Source organism: Mesoplodon mirus (genome assembly GCF_964341445.2).
Source record: "Mesoplodon mirus genome assembly, chromosome: 2".
NCBI classification, from domain to species: Eukaryota; Metazoa; Chordata; class Mammalia; order Artiodactyla; family Ziphiidae; genus Mesoplodon; species Mesoplodon mirus.
Genome location: NC_138977.1, coordinates 31,499,961 through 31,512,954, shown reverse-complemented (window position 1 = coordinate 31,512,954; position 12,994 = coordinate 31,499,961). Strand labels below are relative to the sequence as shown.

At 42.0% G+C, this 12,994-nt stretch overlaps 1 protein-coding gene across 1 annotated transcript in view; it reads right to left on the bottom strand.

The window, feature by feature from the left end:
• Positions 1-1,520: 1,520 nt before the first annotated feature.
• SPMIP2 (sperm microtubule inner protein 2) overlaps positions 1,521-12,994 on the bottom strand; it is a gene marked incomplete at its 5' end in the record, with an annotated part of 52,962 nt that continues 41,488 nt past the window's right edge. The window contains one exon of the mRNA XM_082642582.1: positions 1,521-1,878. Within this exon, the coding sequence (XP_082498708.1) occupies positions 1,611-1,878 (268 nt within the window). The 3' untranslated portion in view covers positions 1,521-1,610. The remainder of the gene's footprint in view (positions 1,879-12,994) is intronic.

The window sequence follows — 12,994 nt, the reverse complement described above, 5'->3', positions numbered from 1 at the left end:
GCGGTACGCAGGCCTCTCACTGTTGTGGCCTCTCCCGTTGCGGAGCACAGGCTCCAGACGCGCAGGCTCAGGGGCCAGGGCTCACGGGCCCAGCCACTCTGCGGCATGTGGGATCTTCCCGGACCGGGGCACGAACCCGTGTCCCCTGCATCGGCAGGCAGACTCTCAACCACTGCAGCACCAGGGAAGCCCTTAACAGATTTTTTTTAATGCACAAAGACACCTCAATTGGATTTAGTGAATGATAGATAGTAGGAGGACTTTGGGACGGTTTAATCCATGATCTCTCTAATCCTACACAAAATTAGTTCAGGTGGAAAATAACTAATCCAAGACTCCTTCACACACACTGCAATAAATCTCACGTGGACCCAGCTCAAAGTTCAGACCACATAGGAATGTCAGCAGCTGAACGCTACCTTCTTCAATACAGAGCATCCCTGGGGCAGGACCTACCAAGGAGGACTTCCACGGCTCCTTGCAGAGTGTTTCAGATGGATATACAATTAACTGTCAAACAGACATCTCCTGATAAACAGATCTCTGGAGAGAGAGGGTAAGCAATATTCTAGGGCAGTGGCAAGATTCTCCAGCGGAGCAAGGAGCCTCTCTCCATGTAGGGAACAGGAGTCTCTGAGTGTATTCCCTTTTCTATCATGGAAGCTTGTTGTCACACTCAATATTGAAACGCTGGATGACTACAGAGTGGATTCGCTGTGGTATTATGCAGAAGGATGTCAGGAAATAGTTGTTCATTTGAGTACATGCTTACACACTCTTTACTTGATTCTCATGATAACTCTATAAAATATTCAGGACAGATACTAACATCCCCATTTTACTAATGAAAAAACCCACATTGGGAAATATGCAACTTGTTCAAGATTCCATAGATAGTAACGGGGGAAAAAACCTTGAATTTGAACTGGTATATTCTTACTCTGCTAGGCAGTCTGTGGGGGTTTTTTTTTAAATAAATTTATTTATTTATTTATATTTTTGGCTGTGTTGGGTCTTCATTGCTGTGCACAGGCTTTCTCTAGTTGCGGCGAGTGGGGGCTGCTCTTTGTTGCGGTGCACGGGCTTCTCATTGCTGTGGCTTCTCTTGTTGCAGAGCACGGGCTCTAGGCATGCGGGCCTCAGGAGTTGTGGCACACAGGCTCAGTAGTTGTGGCTCACGGACTCTAGAGCGCAGGCTCAGTAGTTGTGGCACACAGGCTTAGTTGCTTCGCGGCACGTAAGATCTTCCCGGACCAGGGCTCGAACCCATGTCCCCTGCATTGGCAGGCAGATTCTTAACCACCGCGCCACCAGGGAAGCCCAGTCTGTGGGGTTTTAAGAAGCGTTATAGATTTACCTCTATCTCACAGACTGAGAGTTTTCTCACGTTTTGGAAACTGACCAGATGGCTGTGCTCTCCAGGTTAAACCATGTGATAAATAAGCAGTTCTAAGGACTGAGCCCCACACCTCCTGTTTTCTGTAGCTATAAAATGGGAATAATACCCACCCAGTCACTATATGGACATCGCTGTGGAAATGGAATATGAATTACAAAACGTTCTGATAGGTTGAAAGGAGCTATAAAACTGATTATTCATAGTATTGCTATTAAACAGCATTCTCTAATTCACACGTTAAAACAGCTTGACTTTTTCTTTGATGATTCTGAAAAGCAAATGATTGTACCTCCTGCTCTTTTGGTAGCTTTGGCAGCTTAGGTGGTCTGGAAACTCTTGGCAATGCTGCCTGGCTCTGCCGAAGGAGGATGGCCCGTTTGGAGTTTCTTTGATTGGTGTCCTCATAATCACCCATATGCCAGGCAATAAAACCACGACTGAAGCTTTCTTCTGCATCCATAATAGAAGGATTTGGTTGCCTGAAATAGGAACAAATCGGTTGGTTCTCAAATTGGAAAATTGTTAGAAATAAGGCCACCAGTTTTCAGATAGTTGAGATTTGTCTGTGTCTGTTGTGATTGTGATGATTTCTAGCCACAGAGCTTGGGAAAGCTAAGGCCCTGAGCCCTCAGCCAGTGTCCTGAGAAGCTTCTGGACTCTGCCCCTCCACTTCCCTAGACATCCAGCTGCTGGAGATGCAGGGAACTACCTGCCTAGGTGGACACTTATCCAGGAAGCTTGTTGATGAGATCACCCTGGTACCACGACTGCTCCTGGCATCCTTCAGAGCCGAGTAGGCAAGATGCTAGGAATTTGGGGGCAGGCCGAGGCCTTGAGTTCTCCTGCAGGACACGCCTGTCGGGTTTGAGACTTCAGGGGATTCAGGGAAAAGCCAGCTTGGTGATGACAGACTCTGACTTTGGACAGTGCGTGGGAGGAAAGATCCAGGCTTCACTCTCTTTCCCCAGTAAAATCACGGTCTCCATTTCAACACCCCTTAATTAGAATATTATCTGAGGACTGTTTCCCCATTGTAAAGGGCCAGGTCTGGGGGAAAGGACAAGAAGGATCGTAGGATAAGGAGATGATCGTAGGATAAGGATTTGCCATCTCTTTTGGAAGGCTATTGTCACCCAAGAGAGCTCGTGGGGCTTCTTACCTTCTTACCTTCATGTAAAAAGCAGACCTTCATTCTGTTTTATGGCCAAGTAATATTCCAATTTGTTTATCTATTCACCAGTGGATGGATATTTGGGTTGTTTCCACCTTTTTTTCTACCTAGGACTAGAATTGTGGGGTTGTATGGTAATTCTATGCTTAGCTTTTTGAGAAACCACTAAAGTGTTTTCCATAATGGCTTCACCATGCTACACTAACGCCAGCAACGTATGAGGGTTCTAAGTTCTCCTCATCCTCATCAACACTTGTTATTGCCTGTCTTTTGTATGTTACCATCCAAGTGTGAAGTAGTATCTCATGTGATTTTCATTTGCATTTCTCTAATATCTAATTATGTGAAACATCTTTTCATGGGTTTATTGACCACTTATACATCTTCTTTGGAAAGCTGTCTATTCATATCTTTTGCTGCATAATTTTATGCAGTTGTCTTTTAAATCATATAGGAAAAAAAGAGTTAAAAACCAAAATACATTAATGCTGACTTTTTAATTTACCTATGCAGTTACCTTTACCACTGACTTGTTAATTATTTTGTGTATTTGAGTTACTGTTTATTGTCCTTTCGTTTCAACCTGAAGGACTCCCTTTAGCATTTAGTGTAGGGCAGGTCTGCTAGGGACAAAAATCTCTCAGTTTTTATCCGTAATGTCTTAATTTCTCCTTCATTTTTGAAGGATAGTTTCGCTGGATATAGAATTTTTTGGCTAACTTGTTTTTCTTTCAGCACATTGAATATATCATTCCACTGCTTTCTGGCTTTCATTATTTCTGCTGAGAATTTAGCTGCTAATCTTTTTTTTTTTATACATTCTTTTTTTTTTAAACCCCGCATTTGTTTATTTATTTATTTATTTGGCTGTCTTGGGTCTTCGTTTCTGCGCAAGGGCTTTCTCTAGTTGTGGCAAGCAGGGGCCACTCTTCATCACGGTGCGCAGGGCCTCTCACTATCGCGGCCCCTCTTGCTGTGGAGCACAGGCTCCAGACGCACAGGCTCAGTAGCCGTGGCTCACGGGCCCAGTTGCTTCACGGCATGTGGGATTCTCCCAGACCAGGGCTCGAACCCGTGTCCCCTGCATTAGCAGGCAGATTCTCAACCACTGCGCCACCAGGGAAGCCCTTAGCTGCTAATCTTGAAGATCCCTTGTATACAATGACTCATTTTTCTTCTGCTACTTTCAAGATTCTCTCTCTGTCTTTGCCATTTGACAGTTTGACTATGATGTATCTAAGTGTGGGTCTCTGAGTTTCTCTTACTTGGAGTTTGTTGAGCTTCTTGAATGTGTCAGTTAATGTTTTTCATCACATTTGCGATGCTTCTGGCCATTATGTCAAATATTCCTTCTGCCTCTTCCTCTCTTCCTCTTTTCCTTCTGGGATTCCCATTGTGCTATGTTGGTACACAGTCTCAGAGCTCTGTTCCTTGTGTATTTTTTAAAAATTCTTTTTTCTTTCCATTTCTCAGAATGTATAATCTCAGTTGATCTAGATTTAAGTACACTGATTCTTTTCTGATAGCTCAAACCTGCTATTAAGCTCCCACTGTGAATTTTTTATTTCATTTATTGTACTTTTCAACTCCAGAATTTCTATTGTTTTATATGTATGATTTCTATCTCCTTATTGATATTCTGTTTGTCAAGACCTTGTTCTCATACTTTCCTTTAATATTTTAGACATGGTTTCTGTGAGGGGAGGGTCCAAGTTCAGTCCATCCCTTCCCTTCTGTTCCCAAGAAACTCTCTGTGCTCAGTACAGGACACGGCGGCAAGCTCACAAGTCGCACTGCATGAAAAGAGCTCAGAGCGCAGTCAGTACCTACCTGTTCCCTTTATCTTGAGCATGTGTAAACTTTCTCAGAACCGCTTTGCTATGCATGCGTAAATGGCCCCCAGGTGCATCCCCAACTTTGTGTATTTCAGACTCTAAGGGGTAAGAGTTGGGGTCCTTCTACTATGGCACAAAGTGAGGTGAATGCAGCCACGCTGCCCACTGCAGCTGCCAAATGGACCCACGAGCCATGGGGGTCTGCCACACTGCAAGGAGATGGATCTTGTGTACTCTCTCCTCTTGAGGTAGGTAAACAATGTACCATTTGAGCCTGCATGCCTGTTGTCTGCTCTCAGTGACCTTGAGTCATGTACTGGTCTCTTCCCTGGCTGGCACTTACCTGCCTGTTAACTTTGGCTACACTCATGTTCTGTTCTATCCTCTGACACAGTCTAACCACCTACGGAAGCAGTTTCCCTTAGTATTTTGAGCATATTTGAAATAGCTGACTTAAAGTCTCGGTCAGCTAAATATATCTGTGCTTCCTTGGAGACAGTTTCTATTGACCACTTTCTTTCCCTGTGTATCAGCCATACCTTCCTGTTCCTTTGTCTCATAATTTTTCTGTTGATAAATTGACATTTGAAATAATATACTGTGCCAATTCTGGAAATGAGATTTTCTCCCTCTCCCCAGGGCTTGTTGTTCCTGCTTGTTTTTTGTTTTTTCTTTTCTCTGTTGTTGTTTTTTGTTGCTTTTTGTTTGTTTTTGGTGGTGGTGGTGATATTGCTGTTGTTTACTTTCCTGGACTAAGTGTTTAAAGTCTGTCATGTGTGCTCCCTGAATTTTCTGCTTGGTTAGCTTAGTGGTCAGCTAATGATTGGACAGAAATTTCCTTAAATGTCTCAAATCCATGTGTTTTCTGGTCTTTGTTTGTGTCTAGGCATACCTTCAATGCCCCAGCAGACAGTTTACAACTCTGCCTTAGCCTTCGTTTCCTGCTTTCATGGAGCTTCAAGATCAGCCAAAGGTCAGAGATTAGGACCTTCTGGGGCCTTGCCTGGGCATGTGCACAGCACTGCACGTGTGCACAGCCTTCTAGATTTCTAGGCATATGTTAAGAGCTTTTTGAAATCCTCTAGAGACATGTCATTTCCCAGTTTTTTCCTTAAAGATTTTTGGTCAGCTTCTTGTTTGCCCCAACTTGTATTTCCCTCCTCCCCCCAGACAACTGTAGTATTAAATGATTATTGTTTTTGACGGGTGCTTGTGAGATAGAGATGTTCACACAAAGGTCAAATAATGACAAGCCCTGAGAATGGAGATTTTCCAGGGATTTTCAAGACAGATCGAATAATGAAACAAAACAAAAATATAATCTACTGAATGGGAGAAAATATCTGCACATGATATGACCAATAAGGGATTAATATCCATCATATATAAACAGCTCATACAACTCAACATCAAAAAACAAACAACCTGATTAAAAAATGGGCAGAAGACCTGAACAGACATTTTTCTAAAGAGGAAATGCAGATGGTCAAAAGGTATATGAAAAGATGGTCAACATCCCTTATCATCAGGAAAATGCAAATCAAAACCACAATAAAATATCACCTCACACCTGTCAGAATGGCCATGATTAAAAAGAACACGCTAATAAAGATGTTAAAAAAAAGAACACAAATAACAAATGTTGGCAAGGATGTGGAGCAAAGGGAACACTGGTACACTGTTGGTGGGAATGTAAATTGGTGCAGCCACTATGCAAAACAGTATGGAGGTTCCTCAAAAAACTAAAAATAGAGCTACCATATGACTCAGCAATTCCACTCCTGGGCATATATCCGGAGAAAACTATGATTCAAAAAGATACATGCACCCCAATGTTCATAGCAGCATTGTTTAACATAGTCAAGGTATGGAAGCAACCTAAGTGTCCATTGATAGATGAATGGATTAAGATGTGGTGTATATATACAATGGAATATTACTCAGCCATAAAAGAACGAAATTTTGCCATTTGTGACAACATGGATGGACTTGGAGGGCATTATGCTCAGTGAAATAAGTCAGACAAAGACAAATAATATCTGATATCACTTACATGTGGAATCTAAAAAAATACAAGAAATTAGTGAATATAACAAAAAAGAAGGAGACTCACAGATACAAAGAACAAACTAGTGGTTACCAGTGGGGAGAAAGGGAAGAGGCAATACAGGGGTTGGGGGGAAGTGGGAGGTACAAACTATTAGGTGTAAGGTGGGCTCAAGGGTGTACATACAACACGGAGAATATGGCCAATATTTTGTAATAACTGTAAATGGAAATTAACTTTTTAAATTGTATAAAAAATTTAAAAATCAAAGTTAAAAAAAATAAAGAGCTTGAGTTGGGATTTGAACCCAGCCATTTACACACACACAGACACAAAATCAAATATAACAGGGCTTCCCTGGTGGCGCAGTGGTTGAGAATCTGCCTGCTAATGCAGGGGACACGGGTTCGAGCCCTGGTCTGGAAAGATCCCACATGTCATGGAGCTACTAGGCCTGTGAGCCACAACTACTGAGCCTGCGCATCTGGAGCCTGTGCTCTGCAACAAGAGAGGCCGTGATAGTGAGAGGCCCGCGCACCGCGATGAAGAGTGGCCCCCGCTTGCCACAACTAGAGAAAGCCCTCGCACAGAAATGAAGACCCAACACAGCAAAAATAAATAAATAAAATTAATAAACTCCTACTCCCAACATCTTCTTTAAAAAAAAATCAAATATAACATTTCTCTGAGTAGGAAGCTTTTCAAGGCACTTTTGTGTTTCCCCTTCAGTGACTGGTCGGCTGCTAGTTTTCACAGCTACCATGGTTGTGAGGCTATTGGTTTTTTCAAGGCTACCTTGAAGCTGGAAAGAGAGGATGGGAATAGAGCAATTTTAATTTAAATTTAAAATGTCACAAAGTTCGTGTTTCTTTCTAAGATGTAGCCATTTTTCTTAAATACGTGCTCCATGGATTATTGAAAGCATTTGTTCATTCATTTCCAATGTTTGGAAAAAGGTGATTTTGACAATTTTTGCCACTGTTCTTATTTCTTTTATGGAGGAAATATATTTTTGGAGGTCCTTACTGCACCATTCCTGAAGTGGTTTCCAAACTGAATTATTTTAAAATGAAACAAAGACTATTTAAGAAAAAATCGTCTGTGCCTTCTGTTTCCACTCCATTTGCCCCTGCTCCAAATGCTACTTGGTGTTGCTATTACTTCATCGTGATGGTTCTGACCCCAGCTGACAGCAGCCTCCTTCCTGAGATCAAGTCACCTCTTTTCAGACTTTCAAGTAAGACTTCCAAGACTTCCAAGACTTCCAATTCGTGATTGTGGACACTGTCCTCCTTTTGGCTTTCTACTGGGCTTTCAAAGCTCTTTTCTTTATGTCTCTCCTCTTACTTCTCATATTATGTCATCTACTTTTCTTCTGGAATAATCTTTTATTCTTTTGGCTCCTTTATCACTGGTATTCCCTAGGATTCCATCCTTGATTCTCATCTCCCAATATACAACCACCCATCTCCAAATCGGGAAATAGCCTTTATATCTGATGATCCAACCAACATCAATATACTTATGTGTAGGGCTTCCCTGGTGGCACAGTGGTTGAGAGTCCACCTGCCGATGCAGGGAACACAGGTTTGTGCCCCGGTCCAGGAAGATCCCACATGCCGCGGAGTGGCTGGGCCCGTGAGCCATGGCCGCTGAGCCTGCGTGTCCGGAGACTGTGCTCCGCAACAGGAGAGGCCACAACAGTGAGAGGCCCGCGTACCACACACACACACACACACACAAAATATATATATATATATACACACACTTATGTGTAAATTTTTTACTTTCAGCTCTAAAAATCTAAGTACAAATCCCCAGGTTCTCACTGAACATAGTACCAGGAATCTCATTACTAATAATGATAACTGTTTCTAACATTCATTGAGATACATGAGGTTCCAGACACTATGCTAGTTGCTTGATATGTATTACCTCTCTCTAATCTTTATTATAATCCAACATGATAGATGTCATTTCCTACTTTTTACCTCTGAAGTTAGACTAAGTAATTTATCCAAGATCAAACAGTTAAAAAGCAGTAGAGCTGGGATGTGCACTCAGCGTTGTCTGATTCTAAACATATATAATTACCTCATCTGTAAAATGGGGATCATATTATAATACCTACTCTTTATAAGGACTAAATGAGTCAATACCTAGAAAGCACTTAGTATCTGGCCCATAGTAAAAATTCAATAAAATGTTGGCCATTTGTATTTTTATTATAGGATGCTGCCTTTCAACTCATCTTCCCATCTCCCGGTTTTCTCTCTTCCCCCAAATAGACCCTCTTCTTCCTGTGTTCCCTTTTTCATTCAATGCCATAACCGTTTCCCCAGCCACCCCCAGAGAGGCACATCAGAACTGCCTTGGACTTTCACATCTCCTCCATCCACCCACATTTTGTTGGTTGCCAAGCCTCGTGGAACCTTTCTCTAAACGACCTCACCATCCCCATCTCTCACTCGGGCTCCCATCAGTGTGATTATTCCAATTTTACTTAACTTGCCTTTCTTCTTCGGGCTCTCCTTTCTCTGCTCTGCCCGCTCAGCGAACAGTTTTCAACAGCTATTACGTTCCATGTATTCTTTCTATCACAGAGATTTATTTATATCGCTTCCTTACTTAAAAATTTAAAACAACGCTTCGTCGCCTACAGAACTAAGCACAAAACCTTCGTCGGGAATTCGAAACACTGCACCATGCGGCCCCTGTACTGCACCCCAGTCTCACCTCCTGTCACGCCCCAAACTAGCGCCCTGTGCTTCAGCCACACGACGGTCTTCCCTCTGCACACCAGAAAGGCTCACACCTCCTAGCCTTTTTTTTTTATGGTATGATTGCTTTTATGTAAAGAATAAAAAATTCATACATATAATAGGTTGGTATACTCATATTTTTTCACAAATAGGATACATACAAAACTTAAAGGAAAGAAATTGATGGGGGTGGGGTGAAGAGAGATTCAGCTGTTCATTTTACTCCTTTGTGTATTGTCTGAATTTTCCTACCAAACACATCTATTAGTTCCATTTATATTTTTTAACAGCTTTATTGGAGTATAATTGCTTTACAAGGGTGTGTTAGTTTCTGCTGTATAACAAAGTGAATCAGCTATACATATACATATATTCCCGTATCTCCTCCCTCTTGTGTCTCCCTCCCACCCTCCCTACCCCATCCTTCTAGGTGGTCACAAAGCACCAAGCTGATCTCCCTGTGCTATGCGGCTGCTTCCCACTAGCTATCTGTTTTATGTTTGGTAGTGTATATATGTCCATGCCACTCTCTCACTTCGTCCCAGCTTACCCTTCCCACTCCCCGTCCTCAGGTCCATTCTCTACGTCTGCATCTCTATTCCTGTCCTGCCCCTAGGTTCTTCAGAACCTTTTTTTTTTTTTATTCCATATATATGTATGTTAGCACATGGTATTTGTTTTTTTCTGACTTACTTCACTCTGTATGACAGACTCTTCCTTATGGATGGGATTGCTTCCCTGGTTCCACCTCCAGGCTTACCTTTTGATTTCCCACCCAGCCTTAAAAATGCAGCTCAAGCTACCCCTCCTACAGAACATTCCTGATTGGCTATCTGACCTTCAACACTGTTCACACACTGTTCACTCCTACTTTACTTTGCATCTTCCTGAAAGGGAAGGAACCCTGTCATACTTTTTTTGGGTCTTCAGTGTCTAGCAGAGTTCCTGACATAGAACACGTTTCCAGTCGAGTTTGCTTGCTTCTCTCAAGGTACCCAAAGATGGTCTGTTGTTACCTCAAGGCAGAGAGTCTATGACTGCATGGGTTGGAGGGTTTGCAGAGAGGTGGGATTGAGTTCAAGTTCACACTCTCTTTTGCTAGTTGAATTTTTTAAACTGTGAGCATGTAATTTTTTTTTATAATAAAAGATGTCTAAATGTTCCTTAAAAACTGTTGGTTGTTTGGAAAATGATCAAAGTTTTCCTAGCAGACTGGACAGCACAGAAATAGGGTCAGAAGATAAAATAGACTCCAGCACTGAGTTAGGAAATGACTGGCTGGGACTTGCTTATATAACTGTCTAAAACCGATGGGACAAACTGAACTTTGATGTTGACACTTGTGCCAGAAAACATACTCTGGGTAGCTGAAGAGCAGCCCTTCGAGAGCAGTGCTCTGCTTGGTCTTCTGGGTTCCCGCCTTTTTGTGTGAGCTGGGCCCGCAGGAGACTCCAGGGCAGCCACCTGGATTCATGACCCAACCATTCAATGAACTCTCAGTCTGTTGGCAAAATAACCAGCTTGAATTAATATGTTTACTTAAATTGATCAGAGCAGCTGATTCTTCTGAAGATTGACCTCCCGACAATAGTCTTGTCCAGGAGCAAAGCTGTTTCTACTGTTTGGACATCTGGGTTCCCTCTGGTTGAGTGAAAATTGTTCTAATAAGTGGTAAAATTACTGTCTTTTGGATTCCAAAGTTAAGGAAACAAATCGCTAACTGTTTAAGCCCCAGTGAGTCAGTCTGGTTGCCTTATACATACCTGGCGACAGTTATTCACTAGAGTTTCAATAGAGAAAGATGTGGAAACTTCCCTGCTGGGCTCAGCATTTTCCTTGCAGCATCGTAAAGTGATGTAACCCTGTGCATTTCTTGCCTGTGAAGAGGCCTGGGGCTGTATCTGTAGAGCGACTTAAAAGCACCACTACTTATTTCCCCAGCAAGCTAGTTCCCGTAAATGTTTGCTTTCTTGCAGGGTCATTGATATCTGCTCTTTCCATTTCCGGAAGTACTCAAAAGCCATTGATGGCACAATGGAAACTTCTGAGAAACACATTCCCAAACCATCTGGCAGGATCCTTGCTTTCTTGGAGAACAGGCCTTCTATAGTACATTTGCAGGAAAATAAGACCCCAGCTTTTTAAAGATCTCTGCATTTACGGTATGGTCCACACCTAAAGTCAGAATCTGCCAAGGATACAATTAGGGATTTCATGATGTTTAAAATTGTGTTTTTCTCTTCTGAACTGGCCTCCTGCATTGATGGAGTGGGTGTTACTGCTGACACTGGCAGCCACATATGTCCAATGATTTTAGAGACAGACAACAGCCAGAGCCCAGGGTTCCTTCCGAGCACACAGTCGGGAGAGGTCACATAAAGCATCATCCCCTGAGCCTTCTCAAGAGAACTTATCTTAGAGGGGTGGTGCCACAGAGGTGGACCTGGGGAGATTGGGGCGGCTGCAGGTCGGTGTTAGCTGTGTCATCATTTAGTTAGGTCAGACCTCATTTCTTACCCATTGACCTTCCTTCTCTCCCTGCCCTAGAGAATCATACGTGAGGACGTTGCATCTTACTTTCAAAAGACACCGTCTTAATCCTCGGGTCACACTTACTTGATCCTGGATCAGCAGCTGTCATGGAGATGATTAAAAAGCATGAAATTATCTTGATGTTTCATGTTTGGACAAAGTGAGTGCACGACTATATTTAGCAATTTTTAAAATATAAGTTTTAATGCAACTGGAATTTATCCTAGGTTGTTTGTTGCCCAGGAGATTCTTGTTGAGTGGAAAGAGAAAGAGACTTATTTAAAAAGCTAATTCTTAGTAATTCGTACCCAAAGCTGCTTATAAAGACTTGTCTACAAGATGCCGACCTTCCTTCTTTAATGTGCAGTCTTCAAGATGCTGGGAAAATCAAGGTTCTACCTCTGAGTGATAACTTAACCAGTTTACAATAAAGGTCCAAGGTTAAATGTAACTGAGTGATTAGGACAATGTGTGGTGATGTACAGCCTCAAAGATGCAGAAGCCGCCTGCATGATTGGTCAAGTCTTCAGACAACAAGAGTCTGAACCCGAGTTTTTTGAACAGAGATTAGTATGTATTCATCAGTGTCCCAGGTCCCTGGAGACCACGCAGAAGGCTAACAGTCTATGTAAGATAGACACATGGCATGGGACCAAAGCATCAGTGCATGAATACACAATTGCTTATTTACCTCTGTACCTGTCAACAGCTACTAAGAAGTTATTGGATTGCAATAAACTTCCAATGCTAATCATTCATGATGAAATGCAGAAGAACATTTTTATGCCTGTTTGAATCTTTTACTCTTGTTTAGTAGTTCTCTCCTTACCCAAATAACAAAAATGCCTACTATCAGTTTTACATCATTAACAATTTGAAAACAAACTTATTAAATGGGTCTGCATATCTATGGGCACAAACTATTTTGCAAAGTAGATAGATTTATATTTATAAACAAAACTGTGTGATTCACATTAGCATGAAACATACCACCTCAAGGATGAAAATGAAATTGCTTTACAAAGAAATGTTGGGGAAAACACAAGAGATGCATCCCCAAATTGCCAGTGTAGCTATTTCAGACATAAGAACATTGCTTGAATGCTATTTTTAGACAGAAAGAGATAACTAAATGTAAGAATATTTATTTTTCCTTTAAGTAGAAAAAAACCCAATCTCTTGGGCTCTCTTCAAGGAGGAGAGCATCTAAGGCTTGTGCAGTTCTGTAAAATTACACACACCATATGC